At 46.0% G+C, this 18,672-nt stretch overlaps 1 protein-coding gene across 11 annotated transcripts in view; it reads right to left on the reverse strand.

The window, feature by feature from the left end:
* Window positions 1-2,472: 2,472 nt before the first annotated feature.
* Celf1 (CUGBP Elav-like family member 1) overlaps window positions 2,473-18,672 on the reverse strand; it is a 76,897-nt gene continuing 60,697 nt past the window's right edge. For 7 of the 11 annotated variants that reach the window (XM_063227931.1, XM_063227932.1, XM_063227933.1 and 4 more), the window contains 9 exons: window positions 17,715-17,794; window positions 17,090-17,251; window positions 14,275-14,350; window positions 12,742-12,870; window positions 11,898-12,011; window positions 11,005-11,190; window positions 8,909-9,052; window positions 8,324-8,488; window positions 2,473-8,235 (listed from right to left, as the gene is read on the reverse strand). In XM_063227931.1, the coding sequence (XP_063084001.1) occupies window positions 8,361-8,488; window positions 8,909-9,052; window positions 11,005-11,190; window positions 11,898-12,011; window positions 12,742-12,870; window positions 14,275-14,350; window positions 17,090-17,251; window positions 17,715-17,794 (1,019 nt within the window). In that variant the 3' untranslated portion in view covers window positions 2,473-8,235; window positions 8,324-8,360. The remainder of the gene's footprint in view (window positions 8,236-8,323; window positions 8,489-8,908; window positions 9,053-11,004; window positions 11,191-11,897; window positions 12,012-12,741; window positions 12,871-14,274; window positions 14,351-17,089; window positions 17,252-17,714; window positions 17,795-18,672) is intronic. The other 4 variants (XM_013147486.3, XM_013147485.3, XM_013147484.3 and 1 more) reach the window with 4 other exon arrangements.

An 18,672-nucleotide genomic window follows, 5' to 3' on the forward strand; every position in this document is an offset into this window, starting at 1 on the left:
GCGGCAGCACAGGGCTGAGTGGGGGCGACAACTCAAAGGTCCCTTCCTTGGAGAGGGAGGAGAAACTGCTTAGGAGGGGTGAGCAAAACCCAAAGGCCTGAGCAGTGAGCACTGCATTTACGTGAAATGTGCAGAAAGAGCAATGCAGCAGGAAAATTAGTGGCTGCCAGGGGTTGGAGAAGGGGTGACTGCCAATGAGTACAGGGTTCCTTTTGGGTAGAGAAAAAAAAAAAAAAAGAGTTCTAAACTTAAGTTGTGGCAATAATTGCACCACTGTAGGAACCAATGAATGGTATGTTTCACACAGCCGCTTATGCTGCAGTATGTAGATTACAGATCAATAAAGCTATGGGAAAAGCCAGGCAGCTCAACTGGCTTCGAACTAGGACTCCATGCTCCCCACGTATTGGCATGGCAGAGTCTGAGATGTGGCCCCGGAATCAATCTGGTCCCTTGCTGCAGCAATCACCAGGCCCCTCCTCCCAGCAAAGCCAGGGCAGGTTTTCACTCAGAAAGGACAAAAGTGCCAAAGCCAGGTGACTGTCCCAAAAGGACTGTCATTCAACAGCAGCCCTGCATTCTCCGAGGTGAAGGGACAAGTGGGTGGTGCTTCCATCCTCATTGGGGTCTGAACCTTAACGCTGCATAAGGTCCCAGGAGACAGCAAAAAAGAATGTGGAGAATAGCAGGTACTCAGAAATCTACAGAAAGATGGAAGCTATTTAGGAGGCTGAGGCAGGAGGATCTGAGTTTGAACCCAGCCTCAGCAATCTAGGCAAGACTTTGTTTTAAAAATAAAAAATAAAAACTACTGTTTGGGACTTAGCTTAATATAATAAAGGCCCTGGTTCAAGCCCTAGCACCAATGTATGTGTGTATGGCTCTATGATTATTTAAAAAAATGCCATTCTCTTTGAGTAAATTTTATTTTTTGTGGTGCTGGGCTTTATGCATGCTAGGCAAAGGTTTCCCTATTGAGCCACACTTCCAGACCTAGGTACATTCTTTTCAGTGTTTTTTGAGACAGGGTCTCACTATGTCAGAATGGCCTTGAACTCACTATGTAGCACAGGATGACCTTCCTGGCTCAGCCTTCTGAGGGCTGGGGTTATAGACATGCACCACCATGCCTGGCCCCAAATACATTCTAAAGTAACATGCTTTAAGCATGAAAGATGCTCACACAATACTCAATATCCAATTTCATATCAAGTTCTAATACGTACTTCAAACAGAATTAGAATCTCAAGTTGATTTCACCAATATTAATGTTCAGATCTAGGATTGGTGGCACACACGTGTAATCCCAGTACTTGGGAGGCTGAGGAGAAGGATCACCATGAGTTTGAGGTCAGCCTGGACCATGAAATGAGTTCAAGGTTAGCCTGGACCACCAGGTGAGACCCCGTTTCAGAAAAACCAAAAGAGGTTACTTAGGGCAACTTTAATGTTATATGAATTTTGCCACAGTAAAAACAATAGTAATGCTGCATCTCAACCACCACCCAGCCACCCTGTGTGGAACCCCGCTGTGCAGACCACTATACTACCTGCGGAGCCATGAGGGTGCTCAAAGGGCAGAGCACAAGTACTTAATTAGGCCATGATCTGAAAGGGCTTTGGAACAGGGCCAGGCGGATTTTGAGCACAGGACAGGTTCTAGCAGGCAGCCGGGTGTCTGACCCAGCAGTGTCTCTGCAGAACAGGGAAAGGCATCGAGAAAAGGGCTGGGATTCCATGTGTGGCTTGTGTCACATACAGCTGTGACCAGTGAGCAGACAGTAGTGAGAACAACCACTTGGGTACTGACACCACGTTCTGGCTTTAAGCTTTAAAGCAACACTTGGTTGCCAAAAAATTAAAGTAACACTTGGTTGCCAAGATCTTGTAAGGCTCTCTCAAGCTGCATAGGTTCTGGATTTGAGTTTTGGAGCAAGTGGACATGTGGCCCAAGTGTACCTCAGCAGCAGGCGGAGGAAGCTGCTCTTGGGGTGCTCGTGGCTGGTACTCAACACCCCACTGGAATCCCTGCTGCACATACCCCGTGCGTGGGCTGTGAGTAGCTCAGAGTTGCCAGGGTCCCGCTTTGGTACCCCTGAAGAATTCCACTCTTTGTATATAGCCCGAGACCCCTGGTCCAGTGGCCTGAAGTTGCTCAGAGGCCCAAGGTGGCCCTGGAACTACAGTGGGGAACTGAAGGTGTCTCAGGAGAGGAATGGCTCTGGCTGGAGCAGCAGAGGCCTGCAGAGGCTGCTTTGTTGCCGAGCTCGTGGCAGTGGCTTTCGGAGACTGCAGCACCGGAACAGGAACACAAGGACAGCTCCAGGTCCTCAGGGAGGTGTTGCCTGCAGTGTAGCTGCAAAGAGTCAGCAACCTGTGCCCCCCCCCAACCTTCAAACCTCCCCAAACCTTACCCTGCCCCGCCCCATCCCTCACCCAACCACAGCAATCAACAACTCTGAAGATAGCATCTGTTCTTCTCAAACAGTTTAATAGCAAATAAAGAAAGGTACCACACTTGGCAGATACAAAATGACTTTTTGTCCGTGTGTCTGTGCAATTAAAACAGATTTAGGTTTCCCATTGGGACAAAAGGAAAAACACACAAAAAAGGAAGGCAAGTCCTTTGAAACACATACTCCCTTGCTCCAAACTTGTAACAATTTTTTTCTTTTTAATCCACTACACAAACTCTGTGATTGGGTGAGAAAAGCGACAAAGGCTCTTCTTACCTGTTTTTTTTTTTAAACCATTAAAGTAAAATCCATAATTTTCTACAGAGTACAACACAAGTTCACACAAAAAGACATTTTCTTTTGCAAATCAAAACAGGAAAGAAAGAAAGCTCAAACAAGGTCCAGGAAAAGCATTTCTACGGCTGAATCACGACTCGAGTTGATTGAATCCCGTTGTTGCTGCAGAACAGACTGTGCGTTTGGTCATAGTGGCATTTTTTTTCTCTTCACATTGTGAAATCACTTTACATTGTTTTCTAGTAGAAAAGGCAAAAAACTGTACAAAATCCCTAGTGTTAAATACGTTTGTACCAATAAAAAACTCACACAGGTTTGTCTCCAAAATGTAAAGTTTCTTTTTTTTTTTTCTTTTTAAATTATTCACAAAAAGCAGCTGGAAATCAGAAAGACAGCTGCCGCTCCAGGGTCTCAAATCCATTAAAACCACCACAGAACAATTAAAACAATCAGAGAGAGAAAAGGAAAAGGAAACAACGTCCAACGTTTGGCATTTGGTTTTATCCACAGGTTTTCCCAGTGCTCCTCTTGGAATTGAAAGCAAATACATTGGCAAACACAGTTTCTCAGTCCCAGGAAGGGCGGCTCTGTGCAGTCAGACTGTGGGCGTGGGCACAGGCAAGGGCCTGGCTCCCCACCACCTCCTGGGCCCCACCCGTCTATCCTTCGGCTGCCCTACCAGAAGCAGCAGCCTCCAGCTCTGCCCAGGCAGCTGGCAGGGACCCCCCTCCTCACCCCAGCGCGCACAGCGCTGACCAGTACTTCTACTGATCCCTCCTCTCCCTCAGCACCTCCACCCTCAGGACAATCCTGTCCCCAGCGCTTAGGGCCAGGAGACTCGCCATCAGCTCCCTCCTTTTTCCTCAGACCCATCCTGTCCTCTGGCCTCTCCCCCTCCATTCACATTCTTCCTCAAGTCCCAAGACCCTGAGGCCGAATGGAGCCACAAGAGAAGAGGGTAAGTTCCTCTTGGGGAGCCTGAACACTGGCTGGCCTGGCACCCAGGGACAGTAGCTATGTGGCTCTTTTCACCCAATTAAGAAAATGAACCTCTACCCTGGTCCCCACCCCAGTAGCCAGGGAAGAGCCAGCTGGGGTGGGTGGTGGTCAGGGGTGTAAACAGTGTGAAGACTGGTATTGTGCTTGTCACCTAGGCAGGTCATGCCACTCAGTTGGCGGGCCCCTCAGGTTTAGAGCGCCCTCCCGCTGCAATGCTGGTCCTGTGCTAGGGCTCCTGGCCCCTTCCCCTCGGGCTCTGTCTCTGCTTCCCTGGCTGCCCCATCTCTCTCTCCCTTCCCTTCCCCTTCCCTTCCCTGGGAAGAGAGTGGCCCAGGTCCGGGGCTCCCTGCTGAGACCCCACGCCACACGAGGTGACAGTCTAAGTGCACAGGCACATGCTCTATGGGCAATAGAGGAGAAAGTTGCCACTTCAAAATAAAACAGTACAATCTTGAAAAAAATAATCAACCCCACAACAGTTTAAAACAGCTTCTTTGAAACCCTTTTAAATCGGTCAGTTTTTGCACAAAACTATAGAAAACAGAGAGGTGAAGGTGATAAATACGAAGGTGTGAAGAAATAGCAGGAAACATGCAAAACTTTTTTTTCTGAGCATAATCAGTGGGAAAAATATTCAAAATAAAAGCACAAAACAATACAAAAACAAAAAGATCAAAGCATCACATTTTGCTGTGGAGACTGGAGGACAAGCATGGAGGTGAGCTGTGGCCCAAGGGATGGCTGGAGGGGTCCTGGACACCTGGCAGAGTCACCCCAAAGAAGACCACAGAAGAAAAGGAAAAGGGATGGCTGGGGCCCAAACTGCAGCCTGCTGTCGGAGGAGAGGAGGGGTTCAGGTGTGCTCTGCAGTCGAGAACTCAGAAAAACAAAAATAACAACACATGCCGTCTCCTCAAGCCCCACAAACTGGATCAGCAAAATGTGCTCAGGAGCCTCAAAGGTTTTAGTGACATCCTTTATTTCATTGTTTACTTTAAAGTTGTCTTTAAAACTAAGCACACAGAAACAAAGTCTAGAAACGGACTGGCTGTGTGTTCACAGAAACACAAACACCACGCGGTATGTGCTAGTAGGGCTGCTCTGAAGACAATTACAAAGAATTGGAATCACAAAATCAAGTGGTTATCTTATGAAGTTCTAGAAAAATAGATTTTTTTTATATTCAAATGCATGTTTAAATATTTCCCCTTCAGCAGTCGTTCTAGCAAAACCAATTTTGGCAGCACAAAAAAGAAAAGAAAAAAAAAAAAAAAGGAAAGAAAAAACAAAGAAACAAACGTAATAAAAATACACATCAGCATCAAAGGTCAACACAAGGTCAAAGGTGAGAGTTCAAGCATCAGAGAAGCTGAAGAGACAGGGATTTGGACGATGTACTTGACGCCACATCGACATGCTTTAGGCACAACGATGAACAAACGGCAGGAATCTAGAAAAAAAACAAACCAGAAAGAGGGAGACCCACTGAGTTACACAGAGCAATACATCCAAACAGAGAGAGAGAACAGGACACTCACTGTGTGGACAGCCCTGGATGAGGAGCAGGGCGGGGCGGGGCGGGATGACAGGGGACTTTGCACATGCTAACGATGGACACAGGGAAGAGTCAAAAAGGACACGGAGGACACCAAGAAACATCCAGCTGCCAGAGACAGAAGGGAACCTAAGGCTTGGATTTCCCTCGAAGTGCCCAGAGCTAGTAGAAGGTCTCTGGGGGCAGAGCCCTGCCTCTCCTTTCCTGGGGAGGAAGCAGAGATGCAGGCTGCGGTGGGGGTGGGGGGTGGGGCCTTCAGCAAGGAGAGCTGGGATTTCTGCTCCAACCTGTGGGGAGAGCCCTTGGTTCCCAGAAATCCAAGCCCTTAGCTTCCATACCGGCCCTAGACACTCATGTGGGACCTAGGAGATAGTGGTCTGGCCACATTCAAGGCAAATCAATTTCATGATGTAACCAAGGAAGAAACTACAGCAGAAAGCACATTGTAAGTGACACCTTCACGACAGAAAAGGATTGCTTAAGACTTGGCTGTGAGCCTCCACTCTCCAGGCTGAGCCCTCTCACATGGTGAGACTTGGAGGGGAGTGGCTTCTTCACAAAACCATCTTTGGCCCAGGAGAGAACTGTGATCAAGGGCAGCACGCTGTGGTGCAACATGCTGGGCAGAGGGGTCGATGGTATCACTGGCTGCCAGTGCAGCCAGGGCTCCACAGGACACTGCTCCTTTGGGAAGGGAGAACATGAGCGGGTGTGGGCCTTCACAGGATCCAAGGTGGCAGGCTGGACCTGAGCCCAGGACCAACCCCCAGGCAACGGTGAGGAAGGGGCGGGAGCGCAGAGCTCTGGCCAAGGAGGAAGATAGAACAGAAGGTTGGGAGCACGTGCCGGCAGCACCCAGGGAGCACAGCTCTCTCCTCTGCCAATTCACAGCATTAATGCCTTCCCCTTGGGCAGGTTAGCTGGGCTGCGAACGCCATAGAAAGTCAGTAGTTTCAATCATACACAGCACCCTGTGTGTACAACAATCACATTCTGGATTCTATAAAATCCTGGCCTTTTCCAGAGATATAATTTAGGTAATAAATATTCTCCACCCCGGAGCTGTATAAAACTTCTATAAAAATAGAAACGACATTCTTGGTTCCAGCTGGTTGGGATTCAGAACAGCGTCTCCCCCAACCTAGCATTTTTTCTTTTTTTCTTTTTTTTTTTTTTTTGTATTCTTTTTTCTTTTTATTTTTTGCATTTATTTAAAAAATCCCATCATGACCCTGGAAGCCTTTAGAACAGTTTTCTCCTTTGAAACACAGGACACATTTCTCCCAGTGTGCAGAATTCAAGTTTACGTGGTTCCGCTTAAGATGGGTACGTTTCACGTTTCTCAGAGGACAACAGACCCCAGTTATCACTGAGAAGGGAGTGGCTGTCCCTACTCCAGTGGGATAATCCAGTACCACCAATATTTGCAGCAAGATGGTCAGGCCCTGGCTGCTACCACAGGTACAGCATGGTAGCGAGAGCGCCCTTCTGACTTGCAGCACAGCGGTCCCGAGGTCCCTTCATTCTGCTCTCTGTGGTGGGCAGACTCCTACTGCTGAGGGTGGGGTAAGCTCCCAGGGAGCTGAGGCACCCAGCCCTCTCCAACAGGGTGTCCCATCAACTGCACGTCCCTACAGGCTCCCACCCACAGCACTGCTTGGAGCAGAGGGAGAGCCCAGAGGCCTGAGTTGGAGAGGCCTGTGAGAGGCGGTGGGCAGCTAACTAAGAATGAGGACAAAATGAACACAGTAATACTGAGGTAAATGAACACTAATCCACAAAGGCTGTAAACGTGCTGTTTCTCTGTCCCCAGGGGCCGAAGCTGGGACTGGCGCTGGTGGAGGTATCTGCATAACTCTGGGAACCCCACCTCTGGGACACCTCAATCAGCCAAGGAGGAAGTGCTGCCTCTGTTTTTTCCGCAGTGTGAGGCCCTGGGCTGCAAGTAAAACAACAGCCTGGCCTGGAGGGACCCGGTGGCTCCGGCCACCAAGGCACAAGCTCCTTCTGGACAACCAGATGGCTCCTGATCACTGCCTGGAGCACACTGTGCAGATCAGCCTTCGGGAGAAAACTGTGGCTTGGGGTGAACTCCACCGAAGGAGACCCAGCAGTGTCTTCCACAGAGGCCTTTAGAAAAAAGGGGGACTTGCTGGAAATGGGTCAGGGTCTTATCTGATGTTAATTTAACTAAAAATGACCTTCTGGGCTGGGGATTTAGTTCAGCGGTATAAGCACCTGCCTTGTAAGCGGCGGTGGTTAGTTGGTAAGCTCGCTTTCCCATACCAAAAAAAAAAAAAAAAAAAAAAAAAAGACCTTCCTTGGCTGTTTCTCCCAACAGCCACTAGCCAGGCAGGGCAATCCAATACCAATGGAGGCTTGAAGGCCAGGAATGGGTGATGTTTCCCTGCTTTTTGCGTAAATCAGTTAATTTAAGAGGTGCTTTATTTCCAGGGAATTGTTGACCCCTTTTAGGAAAGAGGGGCAGAAATCCAGGACAAGAATTTGGAAAATAGGTGGTGGAAACTCAGTGTATTTCCATGGAAGGCAGCTGGGTAGCTGCAGGGCAGTAGGAGTCAGGTCAGCGCCTCTCCTCCAGAACTCCCCACGCCAGGCCCAGCCACTGGGGACTCTAAGGGTCGTGCTTGGTTCCACTCAGTCCTCTCTTGGGGTGGTTTGGGGAGAATCCTGACCTTCATCTTTTAAAGACACATCCCCATTCTCCCTCCCCCAGGGTGGTCTGGTGTTGGTCCATCTCAACACACACTGGTTACAAACACGGCAAACTTTTAAATAAAGGGGGTGGGGGAAATCTCAGGATATGGCACCTAAACTCCAAAGTAAAACACTGGAAACCAAAGCACAAACTTGTCCTCTGTACGAAGCGAAACTCCCACAGAAGGCAGTAGCCGAGTCTTCGGGGCGTGCCTGCGAGAGTGGTGGGGGTCAGGGTCCGGGGCTGCCAACACACAGCCTCAGGGCACTGCATCATTAAGGGCACTCCTCCCCCACTTACCAGAAGACCCTCTCACTCCAGTCTCAGAGGGGAGCACTCAGTAGGGCTTGCTGTCATTCTTTGAACGCTTGAGCTGTACTTTGAGCCGCTTCATGCCAATCTGAAAGCCGTTCATGGACTGGATGGCAGCTTGAGCCGAAACAGGATTGTCGTAACTTACGAAACCTGCACCCAAGCAGAGACCCAGGTGAGCACCAGACGAGCAAGGAGGGTCTCAGTCCTCCTTATGCAAGAGACAGATGCTTCAGTTAGTCTCAAGTCCCAGTTTTTCTCAGTGGGAACAAAACTCTAGAAATATTGCAAGAAATATACTAATCCCTAACAGTGCTACCCAACAGCTACATAGCACTTCCCCCTCCCCAAGCCATTTTTCATACATTATTTTTCCCTCCAGAGCAGACATCATCATCTCCACTCCACATGTGAGAAAACTGAGGCTCAGGGAAAAAGTTACTTGAGCTGCCTGAGGCCAGCTGAGCAACAGTCCAATTGCAATTCCAACTCCTGCCACCAGCAAGTGCCTGGCTTTCTCTCTCAGGTGTACACTACTTCAACTACCCGATGCTGGAAGAGAAGTCAACATACCGAAACACTTGCTCAGGTTTGTCTGCTTATCTATAAAAACCTTGGCAGACACGACATTCCCAAAGGGCATAAACATCTGCAGCAGGTCCTGATCTCCAAACTCCTGGGGGAGGTGGTAGATGAACAGGTTGGCTCCCTCTGGACCTTCAAAATATCCACAGATGGAAAGTGTCAGTGCCAGCACACTGGCCCCCACCTGCACTGTACTGTCACAGTCCATACACACCATCGCTGGGGGAGGGAAAGAGATTCTCCACATATAAGGCAGAGGACCAAAGCACAACCACTGCCATCACTGCCTCCCTGTGCTGAGGGGGGCTCCAAGGACGCTGGGGTTCTATTGGCCAGAGGGCCAATTCGGGGAGCAGGGAGAGATCAGTGGCCACAGAATACAGGAAGTAGAAGAGGTTATAATGAAAACACAGAATACAGGAAGTAGAAGAGGTTATAATGAAAACAGATTGAAAAACTGCACCTAGAAACTACAGGGACAGCAAGTGGTGGTTATGGCTAGAAGTGGGAAACAGCATAGCCAATGTTAAGGAGGAACAGGAGGAAATTTCTAAGGGGACAGAAATATTCTACTTTGCATGCTGTGGATACAGGATTGCAGGCCTTATCAGAACTCTCCTAAGCTGTATACACAAATGGGTGAATTAACCATATGTAAATGTGCTTTGGTAAAAGGAAATCACCTTTTAAAAACAGCCTAGGGCTGGAGGTTTAGCTTAGCAGCCTAAGTGCCTGCTTAACAAACTCAAGGTTGTAAATTCAATCCCAGGTACCAAAAACAAACAAACAAACAAACAAAAAACCACTGAGCCTATAATTAACACTGAGCACAAAAACAGAACAGATTTCTTCTAACCACTTATGCTCAGTGATTTTCTAACCATCCTGCTGCTCTCCAGAACACTGCCACTATAGTACCTTTGCACCTGCTGTTTTTGGCTTGCTCCCCTGAGGTCCCTATTGATTTATTTTATTTTTTCATACCTAGAATCAAACTCAGGGCCATGTACTTGCCAGGCTGGCACTGATGCCACTGAGGTATGTTTCTGAGGTCCTTACTGAAACATCACCTTTGGGAACTGCTTTGAGCATTCTACATAAGGAGCAGTGAGTGACTCAGGCAGTCCCTATCCCTTTCACAGAAGGAACAATTTAGAGGACCAGCTCAGGTAGCCCCTGCTTTTCGCTGTTTATTATAGTGTCTCTTGTGTTTCCACTAAAATACTGGTTTTGGGCCAAGGATTTAGCTCAGCAGCACAAGCTCCTGTCTGGCAAGCAAGAGGTCATGAATTCAATCCTTGGCACCAAATAAAGTAAACAAATACTGGTTTACAGCTGGGTGTGGTAGAGTACATCTGCAACCCCAACCCTCAGGAGGCTGAGGCAGGCAGCCTGGGTTGCATACTAAGTTCAAAGCCAACCTGAGCTGCACAGCGAGACTGTGTCTCTAAATTAATAAAGAAAGAAAAGGAAAAGGAAAAGAAGTTGGTTTAGCAGAGATGTCCCCAGTGACACATCTCAAGAGCAAGGAAGCATGCAATTCTCAGTCAGGCAAGGAAGGACCAGAGCAACACTCTTTGCTACTATGGCAGGGCAGGCATTTGTCTCTTTCTTACACTACGTTAATACTTAAACCTTGCATGGCAATTTAAAAGAACAGTAAAATCTAAGTGCACAGGCATCCCCAGGACGTTTCCTCCTACAAACCATTACCAGTCCTTCTGAATTTAATGTCACTTATGTCAAAGGATCTATTTCCTATTCTGCCAACTGGCTGGCTCTAACTCTGTCCCATCAACCGTTTCTTCTCCATGAGGACAAGCCAGTCACAAAGTGAGGAAAATACCACAGAAGAGCCTCTGACAGGTCCATAACCCAGAGAGGATTCCTAGCAAAACAGATTAGTGTCTAATAATGGCAGCCACAGGATGGCCAGTATCTTACTGTAAAAACATTGCACTTTCCAGGGCTTCTCAGTCTGTTCTCAACATGAGCACCTCCAAAGGTTGCCAGCCTTTCCCTGGCTCCCAGCTCTGGTGAAGAGATGACAGCTACCCCTTGGGCCCTTGCTTCCCAGAACTCACCTTCCTTCTGGCTTCCAGCAGCACCAATACTCTGCTGTGTCAACAGGTTCTGGTTGTACAGAGTGGGGAGTGCAGCGGCAGCATATTGCTGGATACCAGAGTAAGCCTGGGTAAGGGCCTCCATGGTGCTTCCAGTGCCATTTGAAAGGCCACTGCTGCCCAAGCCACCATTTAAAGCAGCCATCCCTTGGTTGAGGAAGAACAAGATTAATGTCCTGAAAGGATCCACAAAGCCAAAAAAGGGGATAGCTTGAGATAATCCCCACTGTTTACCCCTTCACCTTCCATGGCTTCTACCTGGTCTCAGTTTAGAACGTTAATAAATACCACCCCCTCCAGTGGGTAAAAGGACCAACACCACTCACACACCTGGCTCCATCTTCTTTTTGGTTGTTTTACCACTTTTATTTTCTTTTTTTTTGTGCTGGGGATCGAACTAGCAATCTAGCACTTGCCAGGCAGGTGCTTGTGCCACTGAGCTAAATCGCACCCCTCTACCACTTTCTCATACACAGGTAAAATGTGGTAAAATATAGGTTGCAGGACTGAGGACTAAAAGGGGTACATGTGACTACTTAATGAGAAGATGTGGCAACTAACATTCACTGTGTTTATCCCATGTACTAAGTACCAGGGTAAACACTAAAGTAAGCAATGTTTTCATCAGCACTTTGCCTCTGTTCTCAGCTCCCTCATCACCCTCCAAGGTAGTCTCTCACTGCTATTTCTCAGATAAGGAGAATGGGGGACTGACTCACGTCTAACTTCAAATACATCAGCATTTCTAACTGTTCTGGATCACTGTGATTATTCTAGTAGCAGTACTATCTAGGTGGGCCAAGATATGCTACTTAAACAAGGAATGACCTGGTGATAATGGAGCTGTCCCTTACCTGCCAAAGAGCTGACGTTGAGGCCAGCTGTTGCTCCAGCGAGTGTCTGCAGGGCTCCAAGCGAGGCTATGGGGTTGACAGAGTTACTGCTGCTGGAGCTAGGTGAGGACCCTGCTATTAGAAATCCAGGAGTTAAACTCAAGCCATCTAGAATAGCTGAATCTTGGAAACAGCTTATATGCCTATCAACAGATGAATGCATAAAGATGCTGCAGTGTTTATATATAGTGACGTATTACTCTATCATAAAGGATAAATTTGGAGGCATTTATAGCTAAATGGATGCATCTTGAGTCCACAGTACTAAGTGAGATAAACCAGACATACAAGTTTAAGTATCACATGGTTTCTCTTTAAGAGCAAAAAAAAAAAAAAAAAAAAAAAGATGATGGAGAAGCAGGGAGATCTTTTTCAAATGGAAAGGGGAACAAGAGATGGAGAGATGAGGAAGGGGTGGGAAAAAGTATTCAGATGCATTATGTAAGTGTACAAACCTCTGCTCACAATAAATGCAATCATGTACTCCAAATATGTACCAACAAATAAAGAGATTAAAAAAAAATCTTTTAAGCCATCATTTGTCTACAATAGGAACTGATGCCTAAGAGTGATTCTACCCAGGGATTCTATTTGCAAACAGGATTTATTTCCATTCTAGTAACTGTCCTTGTAGGAAAGACCAATGATTATAACAAACTAAATATTAATGCCACGAGACTGACATCTGCACATTTGGAATTGACAGCCCCACCCCTCTAGACAGGTACTAATTCCTTTCTAGGGTAATGCCCACCCCCTTGCCGTCTTACAACATGACAGAGAGGAGAACCTGTGCCACGCTTACCTGAACTGGTTAGGACGCTGAGCGGACTGCTGGATGTAGTGAGAGCATTGGTACCACTGGGTGTGTTCTGAGCTGCGCTAGCTGCGGCAGCCAGTGCAGCCAAATTCTGTAACTGCATCGCATTGAGGCCTACAACAACCAAAGCCAAGAGTCAGCCAGCTGATATCCACTCCAGTGGTTGGCTGATATCCACTCCAGTGACAGGAGCAACAGAACTGCTCTACATGAACCTTATGAGCAGTATCACAGGGCTCCAAAAATGATGCAGACATGACCAGGGGTGGTGGTTATGTTCCTGCAATCCCAGCACTCTTAGAAGGCTGAAGCAGGAAGATTTCAAGTAGAGCCCAGCCTGAGCAACTTAGTGGAACCCTGTCTCAAAAAAACAAACTAAGGGCTAGGCATGAAGCTCAGTGTCAAGGTCTTGGCTTCAATTCCTAGTACCAACAATCAATGAAAAGAAATCTGAAATCACTTCTCAGAAGAGTTAGGTGACAACAGCTCACATCTCAGGTGAGCACTAAAGAATATTAGGGTCATGAAATCACAGGAGGAGCAGGTCTATGACCAAAGCAGGCCAGAAACCTCAGGGAACAATGTCTGATATAAAGGTGCAGAACAGAACTGCTTCCAAGGCTCACTCAAACCTCAGATCTCTGTGTATGGAAGAGGACGAAGCAGAAAAGGCAGAGGCGACCCCAAAGACCCAAGAGGAATGACGAGAGGGAGTGCAGATGAGAACAGCAATACCACAAAAAATAAGGAAAACACCAGCACTTAAATAGCAGATCAATCAGAGGAAGACAGGACACTTAGGCAAAGACTTGCAAACAGAACCAAAGTAACAGATCCAAGGGAAGGAAGAAATTTGAATTGTGCCATGGATGCTGTAAGCCATTTACTGCAATGGAAAGGCAGATTGTGGGCAGGGATAGGCTAAGTGAGAATAAAAACACAGTATCCGTTACAATCTAGCAGTTTTCCCAAACCACAGCCAACTAAACTCCCTAGGACAAAGTGAATCACTATTCAAAACAGGCAGTTCTCAAGCTGCCTGCTCTCTGCCTCCATCGACCTAAAGGCCCTTAGCTATTTGTGGGCCCAGGTCACTATAAATAAAGACGTGGGTCCTGTGAAATAACATATGTGAGACACATTGTGCACTCACTGCCTGGGTCCTAGCGGCTTCAAAAGAAGCCCTTTACATAGAGGCCATCATCAGCTGAAGATCACCTGCATTTCCTACTCATCAAAATGGCCTCAGCTCACCCCTAGGTGAAGAAGATCTTTTTCATCTTCCTTGACAGTTTTTAGGAGGTGGTGGGTAGCAGCACCCCTCCAAGCAATGTGACATCAACTAGCAATAGAGCCACTGTACAGCGACAAGACAACTGAGTTCTGGGATGGTCATCTGAGTATTTTTGTTGAGCTTATTTATTCTCTTTTTGCACAACACTGCAAGATTCTCAGCCTGCTTGCAGCTGGGTCTGCTGGCCTGGGTGCTGGCGCTCCTCTGCAGCAGTGGACACTTACCTCCCATCGGGTGGAGGCTGCTCAGGGTGTTGAGGTTCCCAGATGAGGCAGTCTGCTGAAGGAGCTGCAAATAAAGCTAGACATTACACCAAAAAACAGAACAAGAGTGAGAGTGAGGGCTGGTTCTGCATCTGGGATAACTCTACAGCACAGCAAAGCGAGAGTGCAGAGGCCCCAGAGAGGAATGTCCAAGACAAGACCCCAAGCTGACATGACAGAAACACGAGCCTGACAGCATAGACTAGAACAACACAGCAAAGCACTAGGCCACAAGAGAGCACATTCAATGGACACCAAGCCACGCGCCAGTCCCACACAGAGCACAGCACAGGACAAAAGCAGCACAGGAACACAAGATAAAGTCACGCAGTGGTACAACTGATTGCCATCAGTCTCTGTGTACCAACACCTACATTTCTAGTTTCTCTTCCAAATTCTCCTTACTTAGGCCAGCATATCTTATTCTGCAAACTCTGTCCATCTGAATACTCAATCTCTACTCCATACAACTGTTTTAAATATCACATCTGCCCATTTCACAGTACTTCTTGGTGTTATCTTTGACCAATCACAATGTGCCCATGACGGATCAGCTGCTCCCAAGCATCCTATCAATCCAGCTGTTTATCTCTTCTCCTCTGATCTGGTCTTCACTGCTGCAGATGACTAAATGATGGACAAGTCAGTCTACAATGGGTCTAGTCTATGATCACTTTCAGTGAATGTCCCTATCATTAGCAAAATCAGCAGGTTTGCCCATGAGCTTACAACTCTAACCTTACTCTGTTACTTGGCAAGCCACAGCCTACATTCAATTAACTTAATGAAAACTTTTGTTCCATTCACATCCAACTGTTGCTTATGAAAAGCCCATTTTCTTGTACCACATCTTTATTCAACCTGTTTTCCATTGCTACAGACATGACCTGGATCCTGAATCCCTCTAGCACAAAGTTTATGGACAGGTTTCACATTAACCTTCAGATGGACAATGAATGAAAACAATGCAAATAACTGCCACCATTCCTATCTTTTCTTCTTGTTTCTCACAGGGTCTCACAACATTACCCAGGCTGACTTCAAACTCACAATCTTCCTACCTAAAACCTTCCAAGTAACTGGGATTACAGACGTGCTACCACGTCACACACTTCCTCACTTCTAAAAGGGGTCCAGAACCCCACAAAAAGGCACTGCCTCCAGGTGGTTCACAACTCTGAACTGTCTCGTGACGAATGATGATGCACTGTCACGCACAGTCCTCCAGCACCCATATGTCTTCACTACAGTTTCTTAAATATTCTGGGCAAAGTGTACTGTTCCACACGGTGGACTGTGCAAACTAGATGTGGCAACTTCATTTCCTCCCTAAATGAGAAGTGCTTTGCCTGGTGTGTGGTGCACGCCTGTAATCCCAGCACCCAGGAGGTTAAGGCAGGAGGATCCCCATGAGTTTGAGGCCAGCCTGGGCTACACAGGGAGTTCCATGCCAGCCTGAACTACATAGCAAGACTCCGTTTCAAAAAAACCCAAACAAACAGCTTTTAGGGCAGGATCATGTCTAACTGAAAGAGATCACAGTCTTAATACGTATCACTGTGTGCCTGCTGAGTAGGATAGTGACACAAAAGTCCCTAAAGAGAGATTCAAAACCTTTTTGAATTTTCTGATTCAGAGAAATACAAGGTAGGATAAACTGGGATTTCTCTAAGATTGAAGAAATATGGAAACCAGAGGGTATCAAATTCAATAAAACAGTACTACGGAAGAGAAACACTGCGTTTTCTGTTTCCATGGAAAACATTATTTGAAAAAATGAATGAATGATGGTATAGTTATTCCTATGTGGATATTTATAGGTTACCCAATATGAATTTGGTGTTTCACCAGTTGCAGCTTCAGAGATGAGTGGTTTTTTTGACTTATAGACAAGAAAGTGCCAGGTGGCCAGGCATGGTGGCCCACGTCTATAATCCCAGTACATAGGAGGCTGAGGTAGGAGGATTACCTCAAGTTCAAAGCCAGCCAGAAATACACAGCAAGACCCTGTCTCAAAAAGCAAAAAGAAGGGATCAGGGATTTAGCTTAAGTGCCTGCCTGGCAAGCATGAGGTCATGAGTTTGATCCCTGGTACCACACACACAAAAAGCAAACAGAACGATACTAGATAGTTTTAGTGTCTTGTGTTGGCTATGGTTCTTTGAAAAGTTAAAGCAGTAATAATAATCTTTGTCATACATTGAAAACTCAGTCAATCTAAGTAACAAATTGGAATTCGAACTTCTTTTAAACTATGTGATTCAAACTCAACAGAAAGCTCAAACTAAAGACATTCTATTTACAATCTGGTGAACTCAGATACACAGTTGTAATTCTCATTTAATAATACTCATGCTAATCTCTTGACTTTTCAGTCCACTGACAGAAACATTTATGATGCTTTTGAAAGGAGACTCAACAAGGATTTTGCCTGTGGTGAAAGAGATACAGAGAATGATTCTTGGTAGTTAAAGATTCCCTCAGAGACTTTCCTCTTGGAATCAGGGAAATGTAAGACATTTCTGAATCTTTAAATGAGATAATCAGGATTTCACTTTAAAATTGTAGCAAAACCCTCAAGATATAGCTGAAGACACATGACAGAGAGACAGAGAAACACAGACAAACACGACTTAAAGGACATCATGGTGTCTGAATTTTTGTACAGAATCTCTGTATGCCAGAAGTTGTAAGTGCCACTATTTTGTTAACGAGGGACAACAGAGGAAACAGCTGGAAGCTTGCATAGCCTGCAGAAAGCACACCACAGACTCACTGCTAAGTACTGGGGTCCAAGAGTGTTCAGCCCGGCAAGGTTTCCCCACACAGATGCTGCGCTGATCTGCTGCATCTGCTGCTGGAGCTGCTGGGCCATTCTCTTCTGCTCTTTGTCTTTCTGTGTATCAGCAAACTTCACCACCATAGGGGACGAGCAGCCCTAGGAGAAATCAAAACTAAGCCTTCCGAGTGAAGAAAAAAATCTCTTTTAGATAACATGCAGGCCATATTTTTATTTCACTCGTTGCCAAAAGTCCCTCTTTCCTGATAAATATGTCACAAAAGACAATTTAAAGGGGCAGCTCTTTCCAGTATATTATTTGTATCTACTTATAGATCTTTTTTTAAAGGCAGGGTCTTCTTGTGTTACCAGGGTGGCTTCAAACTCCTAGGATTTAAGATAAGTGACATTCATGCCTCAAGAGGTAAGACTACAGGTACGTACTTCTATACTTAGGTGCAGTATGTTAATTTTAAAGAAAAGTATTGACTTTTAACCGTAAGACAGACTGGCTATCTAAGGTTTAAAGCAATTCAATACTATGAGAGCTGCAGAACTCTGATGGCCAACTGTCTGCACCCTCAAGCTAAATGATTTCCCCTGTCACCTATGTACTCCCTACCTCCATGGTCTGTGCTTGGTGCATTGCCTTGATAGCTGTCTGGGCCATGGCTCTTGTTGTAAAAGTCACAAATGCACAACCTGGTAAGAGAAGTCAGTAACTCATCCATTCACTTGCTTATACTGTATTCCCCCCAAAATAAGACCAAGCAAAACAAGCCCTAGCATGATTTTTTGAAATGTTTGTAACATAAGCCCTACTCAAAATAAACCCTGATTGTAGCCGGGCATTGTGGCTCATGCCTGTAATCCCAGCACTCGGGAGGCTGAGGTGGGAGGATCATTGCGAGTTCAAGACCAGCCTGGGCTACAAAGTGAGCTCAAGACCAGCCTGAACTGCAGAGCGAGACCCCGTCTCAAAAAAGACAAAAATAAAATAAAATAAATCCTGATTAAGATCATTAGCCAGACAACTACATTTGGTATGTCCCACTGTAATACATAACAGACATACTGAATTATAAATTATTAATATAAAATTGAAATACATAGTACTTTTGACATTAACACAAACTAAAGGATACTGTAAGTGTTTGGGGGTTTTCTGTTGGCTTTGGGTAGTGGGAATTGAACGCATGACCTTGCACTTTATCAGGCAGGTGCTGATGTTCTAAGTATTTGTAAAACTCAAGCAGGTGCCTTTGGACAAGAGGCAAAGGTTTATATAAACAGATAGACTTGAGACTTACTGCCAAATGACCATGGTACAGACATAGCACATGAACAGCATGTACACTTGATAATGGACAGACATCATTTTATCTAACAGGAATCTTTATAGTATCAAGAACATATAAAGAATTAAAAAAAAGTCCTCCAAGATTTAAAGATCCAATCCAAAAATGGGTATCTAAGATGAATACACACTTCTCAGATAAAATATGAACAGCAACTAAATGCATGAAAAAAAAATGTTCATCACTGGTCATTTGAGAGATGCAAATTAAAACAACACTGAG

The sequence above is a fragment of the Cavia porcellus genome, unplaced genomic scaffold (assembly GCF_034190915.1).
Source record: "Cavia porcellus strain 051 isolate PalLab524CR breed Dunkin Hartley unplaced genomic scaffold, mCavPor4.1 scaffold_17, whole genome shotgun sequence".
Taxonomy (NCBI): Eukaryota; Metazoa; Chordata; class Mammalia; order Rodentia; family Caviidae; genus Cavia; species Cavia porcellus.